The sequence below is a fragment of the Scylla paramamosain genome, chromosome 24 (assembly GCF_035594125.1).
Source record: "Scylla paramamosain isolate STU-SP2022 chromosome 24, ASM3559412v1, whole genome shotgun sequence".
NCBI lineage: Eukaryota > Metazoa > Arthropoda > Malacostraca > Decapoda > Portunidae > Scylla > Scylla paramamosain.
In genome coordinates, this window is record NC_087174.1 from 6,857,501 (window position 1) to 6,874,500 (window position 17,000).

Here is a 17,000-nt window from a genome sequence, read left to right on the forward strand (position 1 = left end):
CCCCGATCCACCCCTCTCCACCCACCCAGCCTTTACCATACATACATACACAACACCCCTCCCCCCATCTTGCACCCAACTACCCATCCACCTAAATCAAGTATCTTCCACTCCCATCCACCTTACTGCCCACCTCCATCACCCACCTAAGCCCACCCATCCAGACACACCCACATCACGTCTCCTCCCTCTCCCACTCCCCTCCACTCTCCCTCCACTTCTCTCACTAGGTCTCTTCCTCCTCACAGGTGGAGAGGGAATGGAGATAGGAAAGACCCACTGGCCTATATGAAGGATTATCTTGATTGGAGGGGTGGAGGGGGGTGGATGATGTGGAGTAGGGTATGGTGTCGTGATGTGGAGGGTAAGGGGAGATATGGAGCTGGGAGTGGTTATGGTGGCCTTGGGGTGATGTGGATAGTGTGGAGTGGGGAGTGGTTAGGTTAGATTATAGGGAGTGTGGAGTTGTGATGGCTGTGTGGAGAGGCAAGGAGTGAATGGCGAGGTGGATGGAAGTGGATGGGAGTGGTTGGGAATTCTGGAGACTCAATGGGAGAAGTTGGGGATGTGGATACAAGATAGAGCCCGAGGGAATTATGGGTGGGGAGGAATGGGGAGGGTTGGAGGGCTGAGGGGTGATGGGGGAGGGGGTACCACCTGAGGACAGTCACCCCGCTATGGGCACCTTCTGATTAACACTTGACCAGAAGGTAAAATTAGTGTGTGTGTGTGTGTGTGTGTGTGTGTGTGTGTGTGTGTGTGTGTGTGTTAGGATGTTACTTCATCATCTTTCTTTTATTCCACCTTCCTTTTCTTTTTCTCTCTTTATCTTTATTTATTTTCCTTTCTTTTCTTTTTTTCTTTATTTCTTTATTTATTTCTCCTTTTCTCCTGTTCACACACACACACACACACACACACACACACACACACACACACACACACACACACACACACACACACACACAACCCTCTCCCTTCCTAACCCTTTATCACCCTTCCCTTCGCCCACCTTTACATCCCTTGTCACTCTTCCCCAGCCCCCTATTAAACTACTACTACTACTACTACCACTACTACTACTACCACTACTACTATCCTATCACTTCTATCACTTCTATCACTTATCTTACCTATTCCCTTTTCATTTACCTCCCAGTTTCCTCCCTTCCATCTACCCACCTTCACCTTGTCTCTCTTCCCTCTCTACCCCATCACCCTGCTAGTCTTCCCCTTCCCATTCCGTCCCCCCTGCCATCCACCCCATCACCATCCCCTCCATTAATCACCTCCTATCACCTCCCATTGCTCAGAGGAATGCAGGGGAGAGATGGGGAGGAAGGGGAAGGAAGGGGAGAGGAAACACAGTAAGGAAAGAGGAATGCAGGAAAACAGGAAGTGATATAGATGATGAGAGAAGTAGAGAATAAAAAGGAATGGAGGAGGAGGAGGAGAATGAGAAGGGATGGAGGAGAAAGAGGTGTAGGAGGACGTAGAATAAGTGGGAGAAGTAGATAAATGAGGAAGAAGATAAGTGAGTGAGTAAGAGAGAGAGAGAGAGAGAGAGAGAGAGAGAGAGAGAGAGAGAGAGAGAGAGAGAGAGAGAGAGAGAGAGAGTCAGTCCTCCTCATTCTCCTCCTCCTCCTTCCAAGACCTTAAGAAATATACGGAGAAGGAAGCAGGCAAAAAAGAAAAAAAGGAAAGAAAAAAAGAAAAAGAGTGTGGAGGTGCCATAAAAACACCAATTTTTCAGGCTAATTAGAAAGCAATTACCTGACTTACCTGGGTGATTAGGGTGATTAGGCACGCACGACGCTTTACACCCACACGTCTACTCCACCCTGCCCTCCTCCCCTGTACTCCACCCTATCCACTTATTATCTATCCTCAATCATTGCTTACTATCTATCTTCCACATATTTTTTATCTTTTTTTTATGTAATTCACCTTATTTCAATTTTGTTATTTTCTTTTTCCTATCTGTTCTCTCCTATCATCCTATCCACTCTTTTATCTATCCTTATCTGTGATGTGTCCTGCTTTTTCACATCCACCCCTCTCCTATCATCCTCTCCACGCACTATCTATCCCTATCATCGTTTACTTATCCACATTTTGTCCCATTCCATCCACTCCCTTACCTTTTCCACTCTAATCCACCCTAATCCATATTATCCTATTTTTCCTATCACTCCCCATCACCCTATCCACATTCATCCACTTTTTTTCCATCTTCTGACTTAATCCATTCACTCCTATCTTTCCACCCATTTTATTATGTAATTTCCGCCCAATCTTTCCCATCGCCCTATCTACATCAGTCCCCCCTTCTCCTCCCTCAGCCAAGCACCCCCCCCTCACTCCCAGTCCACCCTAGTCGCGGCCCATGTTAGGCTACCGAAGGCCCTAAATTTGCGGTTCCCTTAGGCTACAGTGGCGGTCTGTTAAGTCCCCGGCGGCTGAAGGAAAGGGAAGGGTGGAGGAGATGGGGGAGGGGAAAGAAAAGGGAGAGGAAGGGAGAAGAGGGAAGGATAGGAAGAGAAAGGGAGGGGAAGGAAAGAGGAAAAGGAAATGGGAAGAAGGGGATGGGAAAAGGAAAGGAAGGGGGAAGAGGGAAAGGGAGGAGAAGAATGGGATGGAGTCCTAATTGGTGACGTACTGAGAGAGAGAGAGAGAGAGAGAGAGAGAGAGAGAGAGAGAGAGAGAGAGAGAGAGAGAGAGAGAGAGAGGATTAACATTTTTCCTTCATTTTCCTGGTAAGATTTGTCCATTGTACTCTTATGGTCATCCTTTCTTAATATCCACAGTAAAAAAAAACGGAGAGAGAGAGAGAGAGAGAGAGAGAGAGAGAGAGAGAGAGAGAGAGAGAGAGAGAGAGAGAGAGAGAGAGAGAGATTAATTTTTCTCTTTTCTAACCTACAAACCAATATAAGAAAATAGTAAAAAAAAAAAATACCCGTAAAAGTTGTAAATGATTATAGGAAACAAAAATTCACCAACAGCAAAAGTATCGGGAGAAAAAATAAAAGAAAATAAAGAAAAAGAAAAAAAATCTGCATACATATATTTAATTGAGTCTAACCAAGCGGGTGGTAAAGAAAACAAACAAGCAATGAATACACAAACAGATCAACAAACAAAGTAAAAAGAGAAGATAAGAAGAAGAAGAAGAAGAAGAAGAAGAAGAAGAAGAAGAAGAAGACGCATAAATAATCAAGTGGACAGAAGTGTTTGCATATTCCTCGTCCATTAATGAGAAAATGTTGTAAAGTGTGTGTGTGTGTGTGTGTGTGTGTGTGTTTTCTTACGTTTCTTTCATCATTACTTTCTTCTACCTCTCCTCTCCCCTTCTTCTTCTTATTATTATTATTACTATTATTATTATTATCATTATTATTATTATTATTATTATTATTATTATTATTATATTCCCTCCTCCTCGCAATTATTACTTCAATGAACTTTTCCCATCTTGTTAGGTTTAGTTAAGAAGAGATTTGAGTGAGCTGACCACTGGGAGAGGGGAGAGAGAGAGAGAGAAAGGGGAGAGAGGGAGAGGGAAGGGCAGAGATGTGAGCGGCGTTCTTTCATATTCATAAAGTATCTTGTTTCTTGTCTCTCTTCTTTTATACCTTATCTCATTTGACTCACGCCTCTCTCTCTCTCTCTCTCTCTCTCTCTCTCTCTCTCTCTCTAGTAGTAGTAGTAGTAGTAGTGACTGCAGAAGTGAGGGAAGAAGAGAAATGAAAGAGGTAGAAGAGAAAGAGGAGGAGGAGGAGGAGGAGGACATGGTGTTGGAGGAAGAGGAGGAGGTGGTGGTGATGGACGAGGAGGAGAAGAGGCGGTGGTGGTGGTGTTGGAAGGAAGGAAAGAGAAGAATAGAACAGTAAGAGGAGGAGGTGAAGGAGAAAGAGAAAATGCATACAAGGCAAGCAGATAACAAATAACTGAAGACTCGCCAGCCAACAGTAACTTTATCTGACACACTACACCCACAGGAGGAGGAGGAGGAGGAGGAGGAGGAGGAGGAGGAGAAGGAGAAGAAAGTAGTGTGGTTTGCTAAGGTGTATTCTCTCTTCCACAGCAGCAGAAGGAACACCAGAAGGAGAAGCAGTAGGAGTCCTGAGGCTGGTGGTGGTCCAGGCGTCGGCAGGTTAGTGTCCTCCTCCTCCTCCTCCTCCTCCTCCTCCTCCTCCTCCTCGCAATCTTCTGCTAACCTTCTTCTTCCTCTCTTTATTCCTCATTTTAATTATTTGTTCTTATTATTTATCCTTATATTTATCCTTCTCCTCCTCCTCCTCCTCCTCCTCCTTCCTATTTTTTTCTCTCCTAACCCTCTCCCTCCTCTTCTCTTTCCCTCATTTGTTTCATTATCCTTCTCATTTATCGTTATGTTTATTCATAATTCCTGTTTCTCTGTTTCTTATTTCTCCAGCTCTCATGGTGCCTCCTCCTCCTCCTCCTCCTCCTCCTCCTCTTCTTTTCATCTTCTTTCTCCTCGTTTTCTGTTTGTCTTCTTCTCTTCTTTAATTATTAAGTTGTGCGCTTTTTTTTCTTGTTTTTTTTTTATTCGTACGTAATTATCGATTTAAATTTTACAATCACTCCTTTCTTTTTAGTTTGTAATTTTTACGTATATTATTTTATTATCTTGTTCTTTTCTTTTTTTTCTTTTACACCAAGGTCATCTGTTTTTTTTTCCTTTTCTTCGTTTTTTTTTTCGTTCAGTTTATTCATTACGTTTTACTTTTATTTCGCATTTTTTTTCTATTTTCTCTAATAAATTTTTGTATGCGTCTTTTTTGCTTTTTTTTCTTCTTTTCCATCTTCCATTTTATTTCCATTCGTGTTTCTTTCCACTTAGAAATAAACCACATGAGAGAGAGAGAGAGAGAGAGAGAGAGAGAGAGAGAGAGAGAGAGAGAGAGAGAGAGACCACCCGTGCTGGCGCCAGTGGGACCAGAGACGTCTCGCTTCACAGACCAAACCTCTCCCCCATAGACCACAGGGAAGGAGAGGGGGAGAGAGAGAAGGTGATGGGGAGAAGGGAAGGGAGGAAAGAGGGAGAGATGAAAATAGGAAGGAAAAGGTAGGTAAGGGTTGAGAGAGGGGAGAGTGATGGGGAGAGAGGGGAGGAGAAAGTGGTGGGGTGTAAGATGTATGGGAAGTGTCTGTTGGGGAGGTTCATGGGGCGTTTAGAGGGGAGATGAAGGAGGAGGAGGAGGAGGAGGAGGAGATGGTGGTGGTGGTGGTGGTTCTCTCATTACCTCCCTTCAGTGCCATCTCCAGACAGGTAGTGATTCTCTCTCTCTCTCTCTCTCTCTCTCTCTCTCTCTCTCTCTCTCTCTCTCTCTCTCTCTCTCTCTCTCTCTCTGCTACTTGCGGAACTGAAATCAAACATGATAAGATCTTCATTTCGCTCTGTTTAATGTACTTCCTCCTCCTCCTCCTCCTCCTCCTCCTCCTCCTCCTCCTCCTCCTCCTCCTCCTCCTCCTCCTCCTCCTCCTCCTTATCTTCCTGCACCATTACTGATATCTCTTCCGTGTCATCCACTACTTCTACTACTTGCTACTACTGCTACTACTACTACTACTACTACTACTACTCCACCTTCTCTTTTTCCTACGTCATGAGTAGGTCGTCTGTCTTCTTTCATTAACGTGTGTGTGTGTGTGTGTGTGTGTGTGTGTGTGTGTGTGTCAAGGAGGAGAAAGTGGAAGTGCGGGTGTAAGAAAAGACGATAAGTGTAAACATAAACACGCGTAGATCTCTCTCTCTCTCTCTCTCTCTCTCTCTCTCTCTCTCGGGGACGCAGAAAATTGTATTAATCATCGTATTTCATGGCGAGTTGAGGAGCTGAGAATGAGGACGAGCTACAAACAGGCCACTGAGAGACATCTGGCGGCGGGATCCTCGTTGTGTGTTTGCTGTGACGAGTCTGTTGTTCGTCTTTATAACGGCGCTCGCTTATCGTACACTTGTCACATTCTAAAGCTTTCGTCTGCAGTTCCTATTCATTATAATTATTGACGTGGTTTCGCTTGCAGACAAATAGATAAAAGTGGTTTTAAGTTTCTTCGTGTGATTTTTGTTTGTTGTTTTATACTTGCGCATACAAAGAGAAAAAAATAAGGCGTTACAAAGTTTCCCTATGACCATTTTTTATTTATTTTTACGTACAGAGGAATAGATACACGGACTTTTTTCTTTCCTTCGCGCATTTTTATTCAATCATTTTTTTTTTACTTGTAAGCAATAAACATTTTTGTGGAGTAATGGCTAATGTTCTCGCCTATCAACCCTTTTTGAGACCAGCTCGAGTTTCAGCCGGAAGAAGTACCACTTATCCTATCTCACTATAACCTTCCCATCCCCTTCTACTTCATCCCACTCACCCTTCCCCTCACCAAGAATGATAAGGACGTAGACGTGGTAATGGGCAGCGGAGGGAGAGCATGCTGAATAATGAAGCTTCTTAATGGGAGGAAGTGGTGAGGATATATTCTTGGGTCCCATTCATTCTTCCCCTCACCAAAGAATAATAACAAAATAGCAGACGTGTTAATGGGAAAAGAGAGGAGAAAGCAAGCACAATTATGGATTTTAATGGAAGTAATGGGGGAACTTGAGTGAAGGGGCGGGTGGGTTTGACTTAAAGGGGAAAGAAATTAAAGTATGTGGGAGGGGTATGAGGTGAAGAGGCGTCTGTAGGAGTGAGGTATGGCGTGTAGCTGCGTGTGTAGGCGTGTGTAGGAGAATATGTGAGATGAAGAGGCGTGTGTAGGAGATGTGAGATGAAGAGACGTGTGTAAGCGTGTGTAGGAGAGGCTGTGGGTGAAGAGGCGTATGTAAGAGGGGATATGAGGTAAAGGTTAAGGTCTGAGTGCGTGGGAGTGGCGGGAGTCTTGGGCAATGGGCGAGGATGGGTAAAAAGTAATCCTGCAGCCTCCTCGTTGTCATGCATTGCCCTCGTTGCCCTTGTGATCGTCTTGCGCGGTTAAGTCTCGTGTAATTATTTCATTGGTGTTAACTTGAGCAATTCTTCCTTCCCGTGACGAGCGACGCGAGGCATTTCCGACTGTGTGTGTGTGTGTGTGTGTGTGTGTGTGTGTGTGTGTGGCGCCATTCAGTTGACGGTTCAGTAATTCTCCTTCGGGATGCCCTTTCAGTCAGAGGAGGAGGAGGAGGAGGAGTAGGAGGAGGAGGCCCTAAACAAACTAGCAGTGAACCCTCCCCACTTTTTTTTTTTTTTCCTCCACTGGGAGTCTCCTTTCCTCTTAACTCCTGACCTTCCTTCCTCCTTCTCTCATCTTCATTTCCCTCTTCTCCCTCATCCTCCTCCTCGTATCTATTTTTTTGCCTTTATTTGCTACATCCCTCATTCTCCAGCTGTCTTTTTATTCGCCATTCTCTCTTTTTTTTTTGTCACTTTCTCCCTCGTATTAAACTTGCATTCTCCTCCTCTTCCTCAAATTCAACTTCAAACTCCTTTCTTTCTTGCTTCACTGTCTTTTTTTTTTTTTCTCCTCACCCTTCTTTCTATCCACTCTTCTCAGCTACTGCAATTCTTACCTCTCTCAACTTCCTCTTTATCGTTTTCCATTTGCTTATTTTCTTCTCTCATTCCTCTTACAGTTTCTGTACGTCTTGCCTTCCCCCGTCTCCTTCTCTTCTTCTTCTTCTTCCTTCCCCCCTTAAACTTTTCTTTTCCATTCTTCTCAACTTCCCTCCACTTCTTGTCTCTTTCACCTTCGTCCTTCTTTCAGTTCTTTTTCATATTCTTTCTTTAGGTGGCGGTTACCTTCCATTCTTCTCGGCTTCTCCACTTACTGCCCTTTTCTCCACCCTCTTGCCTCTCCTCCTTCTCCTCCTTCTCCATCACGTTCTGTCGCCTCCACTCTCCTCCTTCCTCCTATAACTTCCGGCCACTGGAGGTAACCGCCCCCAAGAATTCATCGTAAGAGAGGAAACGTCTCACAAATGTTCCCTGGCCGTGAGAGGTTCTCCGTCTCCCGCACACACTGGACCGAGAAAGAAAACGGAAAAAAAATCTGAAGAAATGAGTTAGTATAGCCGTACGTGAGTTTGAGTTGTAAAGGAGATTCGACTCTAGATTTTTTTAATTTTTTTTTTTTTTTTTTTGTATATGTGTGTGTGTGTTTTCTGATCAAATTTTCGTATTGTTATTTTTGTTATTTTTTTCATCGTCTTCGCCTTCTTCTTGTTCTTGTTCTTCATGTTCTTGTTTTCTTCTCCCTTGTCGTCATTCTTTTTCTTCTTTGTCACTTTTCTTCTTCGTCGTCGTCGTCGTTGTCATCTTCTCTGATTCTTGGTAATTTCCATCTTCATCCCTCCAAGTTCCCTCAAATTCTGGGCGCTGGAGTCACGCCCGTAACGACAACAGCCTCTAAACCCCTTGAGCGTAACATCCGATCTCCTTAGCGACGCCTCTCATCCCCCTTATTAAAGAGCGTTGCTGAGATACGCCTTGTTTTCCTCCCTTCACGCTCTCCTACCTCAATAGTATCTCCTTACCTATTTTTTCCGCTAGACTTTCTCCTTATTTTCCGGTTTCCCTTATATTTTTCGTACCATTTTTACTTTTTCCTCTCGTTTCCTACACGCTCCGCCTCCTTCCTTCGTCCGATTCCGGATATTTAAGTGCCGGTTCCTGTAAACAAGTGCCCGCGGCCCCAGTAGTTCTGCGGCTGTCAGAAGGGGATGTTATGTCACTCCCGGGGTGGGTCTGGGTCTTGTTGGGACAGACTTGAGGTTGCGCAGATTCCTCCCGCTTGTGTCGTGTAAGGGGTTGTTGAGGGCTGGTGCTGTAGCGTAGTAGGTGTGTTTGGTGGGAGTGATGATGTATAGTGGTTGTTGTAGTTGTTGCTGTAGTTGGATGAAAAAAGGCTGTTGTTGTTGTTGTTGTTGTTGTTGTTGTTGCTGAAGAGAAAGTGGTCGTAGTTGAATAAAAGCAGTAGTAGTTGAAGAAAAAGTAGTAATTGAAAAAAGGTAGTAGTAGTAGTAGTAGTAGTAGTAGTAGTAGTAGTAGTAGTAGTAGTAGTAGTTAAAAGTAGTAATTGAGAAAAAAGTAGCTCTAGTCGAAAAAAAGTAATATTAACAGTAGTAGTATTAGTGTCAGGTGTGAAAGGAAGGGGGGCACCACCAGTTTCTCACTTAACGCAGTGTTCTCTTCTATCTCATTAACAAAACGAAGCAATTCACTCTCTGACAGCTTGTGAAGGACAGTATAACAACTACCACTTCATTTGAATACCTGTTCCACCTCTGCTGGGCGAAAATAAAAGTACAGGCAGTAAATCATTTGGAATACTCAATAACTCAGATAATAATATCCTCTAAAAAAAAAAAAATGCGACACTATGAAAAATAGAAGTCATGTTTTCACAACGCTGGGATGGTAAACTATACACTGGGAAGCTGATAAAGTATATAATGTGGGAAGTTATAGATACTTCTCCTTGACCTTCAGTGACTAGTCCATACAGTGAGTCATTGGAGGCTAGATTCGCCCCGCCCATGGTGTGCTGATGTGTCTGGCCAGCCGCCGTGGTGCACTGAAGCATGTTTGTATATTTTGAGACTTAATGACAGAGTGGGGACCGAACGCTTGTCACTTAATCTGTTATTCAAGGACTTCACCACCGACCCACCGTGGGGATATCAAGAATTTCTAATAACATAGTAGTATTAATAGAACTTGGAACTTGAACCAAAAGATCTACACCTCGTATCCTCGTTTCACTACTTCATTTACCCCCCATCCACCACTTCTCGTCCACCTCCCCTCCTTCCCTCCCCCTCCCGCCTGTCGACCCGCCACCCCGAGACAACCGGGAATCAAATCAGAACTCGCCGCCGCCAGATTCCAGACAACCAGTCCCTGATGTGCTCCCAGGTGGCGGTGACGGTGGCGGTGCAGGTGTGCGTGTAGCTCGCCGGCCTGTCGGGGCAAGGGGGAGGGGGGAGGGGGAAGCGTCGTTGGTGGTGCATGGGAAGGGGTGGTGGAGGGAGTTTTTGGTGGCGGTGATGGTGGTGGTAGTGGCAGGTCCCGCTGAGTTAATCCAATGCCGTCTGTCTGTTGAGTGTGTGCGGAGCTGCGGGTTGTGTCTACTTGTTTATTATTGCCTTTACCTGGGCGGCCATAAAGCGCTAACCAAGGAGGTGTTTATTGGGAGTCCCGGTGCAGCTAAGTGTCTGGGCCGCTAAATGCTAATGCAGCAGCCTTTTAAAAGTCACTCGAAGTATCAGTTAAACATTAATACATCAGAATGCAAGCGATAAACAGTAATAGAACGCGATTTATGGGGTTGTGTCGCTGAATGTTAATGGAACGTGGGCTGCAGGTCACCGCAACTATGAACTGCTGGATGTTGCAGGCACGGGCGGCGCCGCGACGCGGGGCAGCGGGTGGCGCTCCGTTGGGTTTTCATGTTATTGGTGTAAATGAGGAACTGTGCGAGACTAGCCAGGCAAGGCCGCGGGTCCTGGCCAGTCAGGCGAATGTCCGCGGGTTGGGGCAGCTGCTCGGCCCTCCCCGCGGCTCCCACGACCGCTGCTGCACCCACTTGCCTCATAATGACAAGGGTTTACTGAACAAGTAATACCAGGTGAACCTGTAGACTAGGTCACCACCCTGCGCTGGCTGGCACGCCGCGGGCTGTGCTCATTAATTAGGGAACTGAATGACAATGATTCGTGGCTGCCACCGCCGCAGTCACCACCACCACCACCACCACTACCATTGGTGCACGTGGAGCACGCACAGCTGTCTCTTTGTCGCCCGCCCGTTGTCCCTGCAGACAGTCTTCCTGTGTGCGGAACTCTGTTAATGAACCCTCCTTTAGTTGAGCTCACGCAGCAGCGGCGCCCGCCACGCGCACCTGACGGGCAGCCACCTATGTGGGCCACCGTGCGCCGCGGCGATACATGCCGGCACTCTCCGCGCTGCTCGTTAGGATTACATAAACGTCAGGTTTATTAGGTGCTCGCTTGGGGTGGCAGGAGGAGAATGTTAGGTGAGTTGATCCTACCGAGTCACTTGTCTGTCGGACTCGTTTAATCGCGGAGGAATATCGCGGTGCGATGGTCCAGTATAATGTCTTATAAAGTCAGACTTTTTGACGCTCATGTATGGCGTGTTTTTTTTTTTCTTTTTTTTTTCTTTTTTTTTTCTTTTTTTTTTCTATTAAGTGCTTTTATTTGTCCACAGGATGGCCGCCAGAGCGGCGCTGCTGCCCCTGCTGGCCGCCGTTGCTGCCATCATCTGCGGCGTGACCGCCGCCGCCACGCTGGCCTCTGTCTCCTCCAGTACCACGCCCGCCACGCCCACTAAGTTTCACGCCATCCCCGCTGCGCGCACCGTCATCTCATCATCTCCGGTGCTCCTGAGTAACCTAACGAGCACCAGGCCAAACACCACTGTGGGCTGGAGGTGTCCAGACGTCAGCAACATCTCTGAAATATCCTGCACGTGTGATGTGCCTCACACCATCCGTTGCCGGGGCCAGGCGGTGCTCCCGCGGGATTTGGCCGTCCTGACACAAATCCTGCGCAATCACGGCGGCGTGTCCTTGCTAGACTTAGCTGTGCACGGCCTTGGCAGCCCCGCCGGGAGCAGCTTTAAGGGTCTAGAGTTACTTGGCCTCGTCATCACTAAGGCAGGACTGCAGACTCTGCCTTCAGACGTGTTCAGTGGCCTGGAGGCCACGCTGGTTGCTCTCGGGTTGCCCAACAACAAGCTCATTTCCATCCCCGTGGATGCACTACGCCCATTGCGTCAGCTGCAGCGGCTGGACTTAAGTGACAACCAGCTGCATGAGCTTCCTTCCCGGGCCTTCCCGGCGCTACTGCAACTAGAGAACCTTGACCTCGCTGGCAACAGCCTCCGCCTCCTGCAGCCAGAGGCGTTCGTCCGGCTGCCTCACCTAACGTCCCTCAACCTTGCCTACAACCAGCTGGACGCCGTTCAGATCAACGACAGAACCATGCGTGGGTTGCACGGCCTTCAGCGCCTCTCCCTGCAGTCCAACCTTCTGAAGGGAGCCATAACGCCAACCTTTATTTCCGGCGTGCACGGCCTCATCTCCCTGGACCTGTCAGACAACGCCCTCACCATGCTGGCCCGTGGGGCACTGTCCGCCTGTTCCAACCTGCAAGAGCTGGACTTATCGCACAACATGATCGATGTCATCGAGGACCACGCCTTCGTCAATCTGACGCGGCTGCGTCGCCTCAAGCTGTCCCACAACCGCGTGGTGGCCGTGTCGGGCTGGTCGCTGGCTCACCTGCCACTGCTGACTCATTTGGCCATGGCCGACAATGCCTTGCGAGCCATCACAGCTGACCTGCTCCACCAGCTGCCCGCCCTCAAGTCTCTCGACCTGGACGCCAATGACATCTCGCTCCTGCAGCCACACGTTTTCAACAGCACCCCGGCCCTGCAGCACTTGTCCCTGGCCGGTGGGTGCACTGTTGTTGGTAGTAGTAGTAGTAGTAGTAGTAGTAGTAGCGATGATAGTGATTGTAATAGTAGTAGTAGCGGTGGTGGTGGTAGTAGTAGTAGTAGTAGTAGTAGTAGTAGTAGTAGTAGTAGCGGTGGTGGTAATATTAGTAGTAACAATAGCGCTGGTGGTAGTAGTTGTACTACTACTACGTAGTGGTAATGCGGTGGTAATGGTGGTAGTAGTAGTTGTAGTAACTAGTGATGATGGTAGTAGTTGTACTACTACTACTACTACTACTACTACATGGTGGTGGTGGAACTAGTAGTAGTAGAAGGATGAATGAGCAGTGGGTGTGGTGGTGTAAGCAGTAGCTCAGGAGTAGTGTGGGTGTGGTGAGCATTAACACACTGCTGGGTGTGACTGACTGCTTCCAGGGAATCAAATGGTCTGAGGTCTGCACTTTACATCACTCTGCCTCTTCATGACCCAATTGCCCTGACAATTTTTTTCTATAGAACCCACATTAGCTAGTCATTATAGGAAACCCTCCTTACTGCTACTATCACCATATGTATTCTTAGACCAGGTCCTCTCACTTTCCTATGCCATTTTCATTTTTATTTATTTTCATCCTTACGTTTACACCCACATCACCCTTACTCATGCAGTTGTTCCCTATTACTGAAGATACACAGCACAGGTGACAATATGTATCCCTGTCTCAATTCTCAGTGTTGTGAAACTTCCTCTCTTGCACTATATAATACAGACAATAACATCATTATGAACTGCTTTCACTCCACTTAACTTTCCACCCTCTCTTCATACATGTTCAGCACACCACACTTTGCCTTTCACATGTCCTACACTTTCTCCACATCCATAAAAGCAGTAGCTATATACTTACCAATCTTTTCCTGACACTGATTATCACCCTAAGATCTGCCTAGATGCTGAAACCCTTTGAGGAGATTGTAGTTGACTGGACGCATCTTGTAAGGTTGGATGTAAAAGAAAAGTGTCTTGATTCTGAGATGTAAAGAGAAGTTGGTGACTTTATCATTGCTGCTTGGAAGAATTTTGAACAGGTATCAGAATTAACAACTCATAAGATATATACTTAGAAGAACTTGGAACACGAATCAGAACTAACCATTTCACAGATAGATACAAATTATTATCCTTTTTTTTTCAGACAATCCCCTGCACTGTGACTGCAAGGTGTGGTGGCTGGTGGTGTGGCTGATGCGTCACCCAACACTCAGCCAGGAGGAAAAGGCCAGTGCTGTCTGTGCCACACCCTCCCACCTGGAAAATGCTCCTCTGGTAAGTGTGTAACTCAGGAGTGGGGTTGTGTAATCACAAAACAGCAGGTATAGTCACTGCCAGAGATGGTGCAAAGTTGTTCTGCCTGTGGGAGACCCATAAGCAGTTCAATCCCATGAGGAAAAATTAGGGACTTTCTAATAAAGTGATGGAAGTGAGATGTACATGTATTTATGGCTATGACACATCTATGAAACCTGAGAAGGAATGGTTGTGAAGGGGAGAGGAATTGCACATTGGTTCTTTAGTACCTCTGGACTTATTTATCTTGTAGGTTAAGACATGGGTGCATTAGGTAGTGTACATACTGCAGACATACATTTGTTCTCTTCTTCATCCATCTTTACTTAACTCTCTCTCCATGTCTTATCTCACTTTGTCTTCTTCCTTATCACTTCCTTGACACATTAGTAAGTCTTGTTGTCAATCATTCCATTTTTTTATTCACACTTTCTGTTCAGTACTCAGTAAATCACTCAGTGCCAACACTAATCATTAGTTGAGTCTGTCTTTTCCTCATAGGCACTGCCAAGTGTGTCTATTTGGACTTACATTACTGTGTCAGGCAGAGATGTGTGGATAGGAGAAAAATGGGGGAAGGAACCTTATGAATGAAGCTTTTTTCCTTGTTAGATAGGCAACAACAGAAAAACTAATTGTGTAAAAGCTGTAGAATCATAATCTGTCGTACTTAACAGTGACTAATTTCTTTGATTTAAGGGTTCTCACTGCATTACTCAGCAAAGCAGCCATAAAATATTAATAAGTATTTGATATGCAAATTCTTCTTAATTAATTAACAATAATATTCCTTACCTATGTAGATGCCATTCCCTCTCTTACATGCTCTGCTACATGAAAGTCTTTGTTACAGGATGAACTGACCAAGTCCCAGCTGGTGTGTTTTGAAGAGTCTTACCATGACTACCACGATTACTACCATGACTATTATCACGACGAGGCGCTGGCAGAGGATGCCCCTGACATCCGGCGCTCTGATGCAGAGATCACGCTGCGAGTGGCCCACTGGGTGCACTCGGTGCTAGACAAGGATGTGGACAAGGATCTGTATCAAGGTGTGGAGCTCATCTGGCAGGTAGACGAGAGAGCAATACCATACACGTGTGATGCAGTGCTGGTGTACCAGCTGGTGCAGGGGACTGCTGGTGCCCGTGAGGTGCTGGCCATGAAGGTGGGCGCCAACTGTAGTTCAGATGGATCACAAAACCCCCACCGAGTGGCAGTGACCGTGCCAGCAGAGGCCCTGATGCCAGGCTCCACCTACCGCTACTGTCTGACACTGCTGGAGCGTGGTACTGGTGAGCAGGAAGCCCTCCTGCCTGGCTGCTCAGAGCTCCTGCTGCTGTCAGAGGCCCCATCTCCCACATCGCAGCGCCGAGGCCGAGTGACCAGCCTGACTGCCGGGGGTGTTGGGAGAGCCCTGGTGGTCCACACACGGGTGGATGAGGATGGGCCATGCACCTATACGCTGGCTGTGGTAGCGGGACACAGACTGGCTGCCACCCGACAACTGAACTGTACCGAGGCACGTCACGAGTTCCCATCACTGAGTGCCGGCCAATACGTGGCATGTGCAAGCCCTGATCTCCCTGGCACCAACCACGACCTGGGCCACCTGGAGCACCGCCTCAAGGCTGCACAAAATGTGACTGCAGCGCTGCAGCAGGACTTTGCCGTATGCACACCAGTCATCAGCTTTGTACCATACGGGGAGCAAGAGATGAGTGTGGGACCACTCCTCACGCTGCTCTTCACCCTGCCTGGCCTGGCACTGGTTGTGACACTGTATGTCATTGCCAGGAGAGTGTGGCGTGGCGGTGGCGTCCCCTGGCGCTGGGACCCAAGGACTCAAAAATCAGGGAAGTACTTCCTGTACACAGGAGAGATAGCAACTCCATCCCTGAGTTTGGACCCACTGCCAGCAGATAATCCAGAGACCACCACTCCGGTCTAGGGGCAGCACCAGGCCCACACCCGTACAGTTCCTTTCTAGTCGAGTCATAGTCAGGCTTGTAGTGGAGTACCTGGTAGTGCACCATGGGAGAGCCTTCAGGCTGTGGTGCAGCAACACAACAGTGCCATACACCTTGAGGATGACTGAGGAAGGCTCATGTCAGCAAAAAATGTGTGTATGTGTGTGTGCATATGGTGTGTGTATGTATTTGCTACTTTTATTAAGTATTTTTGTGCCATGAAGCAAGTCATTCTGGATAGTGTGCTTAACGCATGACTGATGAAGTGTAAGTGTGCAAGCACTTTTTTTTACATACATCTACATATACATATACGTAAGTGTGAAGAAGATGCCAACACCTCACTTGCTAGTAACTTGTGTTTGCACCAGTACGTAGCTTTAACCTACTGAAGAGTAGATCTAATCCTAAGTAGAGAAGTCCTCATTTAGTCACATGAAATCATGCATGTCCTGTATCTCACGTGACTATTGTCTTGTCGGGTAGTGTGAAGGACATTCTGTGATCAAGGGTGATGGACAACAGGGAAACAAAATGCACTGAAGTACCAAATTTTAAAAGATGCTTCTGATATGATTATCAATTAGATTTAAAGCAATACTGCAATATTGATTCATAGCACAGTAGTCATGAAAATAAAAACACAAATGCTAAGAAAAGAAATCTAACAAATATTTGCAGAATAGTTCGATTTAAGTAGCACTGGCAAATCCATTCATCTGCAATACTAGTCATTCACATTGTATATCCATCACATTGCCCCATCAAGATAACATTAAGAATATTCCTTCACTTTCAGGTCCAAAATACACTTATAATTTTTTATACTGTGATGTAATCCAAATTTAAACCATTTCTAATTTTTTGAAATTATGACGCCAGTTATAATGTTTGTTACCAGAGAAAATAATGTTAGTGGTCTGCATCTCCTTCACCACTACATGTGTTGGTGAAGGTGTGTCAGACTTTTTACTGTCTACAAAGCTTTAATTTGTTACTTTGGCAAGAATAGCACTGTTCCTCTCACCTGCATTTTCCCCTTTATGTATATTGTTTACATGTCAGTTTCGAGGTGTGACTGCAGGGGGAAATAGTAATATTCTATGATAATAATTTCCTGCCATTTCTTTGCATATATATATATATATATATATATATATATATATATATATATATATATATATATATATATATATATATATATATATATATATA

At 46.1% G+C, this 17,000-nt stretch overlaps 1 protein-coding gene across 4 annotated transcripts in view; it reads left to right on the forward strand.

The window, feature by feature from the left end:
- LOC135112662 (leucine-rich repeat neuronal protein 3-like) overlaps nucleotides 1-16,934 on the forward strand; it is a 125,655-nt gene extending 108,721 nt beyond the window's left edge. For 2 of the 4 annotated variants that reach the window (XM_064027290.1, XM_064027288.1), the window contains exons 3-6: nucleotides 4,085-4,153; nucleotides 11,232-12,481; nucleotides 13,661-13,791; nucleotides 14,666-16,934. In XM_064027290.1, coding sequence (XP_063883360.1) covers nucleotides 11,233-12,481; nucleotides 13,661-13,791; nucleotides 14,666-15,766 — 2,481 coding nt within the window. In that variant the 5' untranslated portion in view covers nucleotides 4,085-4,153; nucleotide 11,232 and the 3' untranslated portion in view covers nucleotides 15,767-16,934. The remainder of the gene's footprint in view (nucleotides 1-4,084; nucleotides 4,154-11,231; nucleotides 12,482-13,660; nucleotides 13,792-14,665) is intronic. The other 2 variants (XM_064027291.1, XM_064027289.1) reach the window with 1 other exon arrangement.
- The last annotated feature ends 66 nt before the right edge of the window (nucleotides 16,935-17,000 follow it).